Raw genomic sequence first — 2,314 nt, forward strand, 5'->3', positions numbered from 1 at the left:
AGTTCCATGAAGCAGTATCACTACTTCCTTCATGTGATGCATTTCCTGTTGAAACAGGTCACTGAGGGGTCAGACGTCAGGGTAAACCAATCAGGTTGGAGTTTCACAGAGAAAGGCCGTTGGATTGGACAGAACAGGTAAAAAAAGACGGGATCAGGAAAAACTCTAGTTTACTGATTGGACTCAGTTCCATCTATGGAATGTTTGGGAGCTAATTTAAGGAATTATTCTGGGATCAAACTATAAGAAAAACTGAGTCTGAAAAAGATTCCTGTGAATTGGAGGGTTCGGGTTTAATCAAGTGTTTATTTTGTTGTTTCATTGCTTGTAATGAGGCCCTTGGGGGCATTGAAGTCTGACTGCACTTTGTACAAACAATATTCTTAAAGCGTACTGCTCCCTGACTGTTGCAGTATCCTGAAGCATCTACCTAGTTAAACAACTACAATTTGAGGTCATAAATGTCAATGTGTGTAACAAAATGTTCCTCAAAAACCACCTCACTCTTCCTCACTGTTCTGCACTGCAATGAAGTCTCAAGTCCAAGCCTGAAAGCTGAAGGTCTGAGACTTTCTCACCGCGTTGAAGTCTGAATGAAAAGGCGAGTGCAGAAACACCTGCTGCTCCTCTCAGGTCTTTTATTTAGTGGAAAGGTATGTCTCTCTGTCTCTGTAGCCTCCAGCACCTGATATTTACTCTACACTCGGGAGGCCGACCTTCTCTGTTTCAGCTCCGCAGGTTCCCACTTCCCCCCGCAGTGAAATCAGCTCGGTAACAGTAACTGTTTTCAGTCACATGAGGAGATAATGAACTGAGAGAACAGATTGGGCCCTTCAGTGATTGGTGTTTAGATGAGTTTTCCTCTATTTTGGAAATAGAAATTACATTTTTCTTGTAAAAGATTAGATCAGGATGAAAGAATATGTACTGTTTCATGCTATATCATGAGTATATATTGTTTTTGTTGTGTGTTTATTTCTCTTATGCTGTATTCATATTTTAAAATAAAAAAAATCTTTTTCACGTCACTGTGTTTATGAATAATGAACTATGTAAGAGTTTATTTATTAAATTCCTTTTGTAAAACTATATTAAATGGCACTATGGGAAAGAATTAGGATGATACAGTAAAAACACTTGTTAGTATTTTGAATAAAGCCTTTCACACTCTGTTAACTATTAATTTCATCCTCATGTTTCTCTAAAATAAAGCCAGACTGAAGCTCACTTCCTCCACAGCTGCCGACATGCTGTGAGTTTTACATACTGAGAACATACAGCTGCACAGGACTGCGTGTACATACACTGTAGTCATGTGTAAAGTCTGCTGCACAAATGTCTCTTAAACTGTCAGTTTAAATCCAGAGTGAAAGTTTGACTTTTTTTGTCTTATATTCGTGTTTATTTCTCCACTTGGCGATTAAAAAATTTGCAGATTTACAGAAAAATGCATAAAATCTGCCAACATGAGTCAGTAGTTTGGCCTGTCGTGGAAACACAAGATGTCAACATGTGGCAGAGTGGATCTGGTGAGCTTCATTTTCTTTCACGCACGCACGGATCTGTGTTTGGACGCAGCAGAGAGTCAAGGCGCACACAGTGTCCGTGGAGACGCGTTGGAGACGCTGCTGAGAGGATTCCCGCTCTGATCGCGTTCGTTATTGATTTGAATCCACGTGATGTTGATGGAGAGACGTTGTCGGGGATCACAGAGGACCCACCTATAGGAACAGACTCCTCGGTGTTTCACTGCCTCCTCCCTCCTCTCGTTGTCATCCTGCGCCCTCCGCACAGGGAAGCCGCAGTCTCCAGCGAGCGGAGCGCTAATTTAAACCTCTTTTTCTCCGATTATCAAACGAGAGCGGGAGGATAAAAAAAAACTGCCTCACTTTCGCACCGTTTCTGCAAACTTTCAATGGGACCTGAAGACTGAGGCCAGCTGTCTGCATCGCTTTAACCCGGAGCCGCAACCATGGACTCTTGCGCATTTGGTTCGGTGCGCCTGTTGTTCCCAGGATATTTACGCATGGCGCTGCTGTGGGTCGTGCAATTAGGAGCGTTCGCGCAACATGGTAGGTGGATGGAAAACTGTTTTATGTCTTGAACAAACGTTAAAGATCATAAATCTCTTTGTGTGCATCGAGGTAATGATCTCCAAATGGCCCCCAGCTGCCATGAGGCGCAACACTACTTTTCGTCTTCAGGCGCATTTAAAATAGAAGGAGATGTCTAATGCAATCCAGAATCTCACATATACAGTTTATAATCTTCATTTCTTCTAATAAAATGCAGAGAAAGAACATCTTGCCTGTTA

At 42.1% G+C, this 2,314-nt stretch overlaps 1 protein-coding gene across 2 annotated transcripts in view; it reads left to right on the forward strand.

Moving 5' to 3' along the window:
- The first annotated feature begins 1,534 nt into the window (after nt 1-1,534).
- si:ch211-246m6.5 (von Willebrand factor D and EGF domain-containing protein) overlaps nt 1,535-2,314 on the forward strand; it is a 30,430-nt gene continuing 29,650 nt past the window's right edge. Inside the window, exon 1 of one of the 2 annotated variants that reach the window (XM_051428286.1) lies at nt 1,535-2,072. In XM_051428286.1, the coding sequence (XP_051284246.1) occupies nt 1,973-2,072 (100 nt within the window). In that variant the 5' untranslated portion in view covers nt 1,535-1,972. The remainder of the gene's footprint in view (nt 2,073-2,314) is intronic. The other variant, XM_051428285.1, reaches the window with a different exon arrangement.

This window comes from Dicentrarchus labrax, unplaced genomic scaffold (assembly GCF_905237075.1).
Source record: "Dicentrarchus labrax unplaced genomic scaffold, dlabrax2021, whole genome shotgun sequence".
NCBI classification, from domain to species: domain Eukaryota; kingdom Metazoa; phylum Chordata; class Actinopteri; family Moronidae; genus Dicentrarchus; species Dicentrarchus labrax.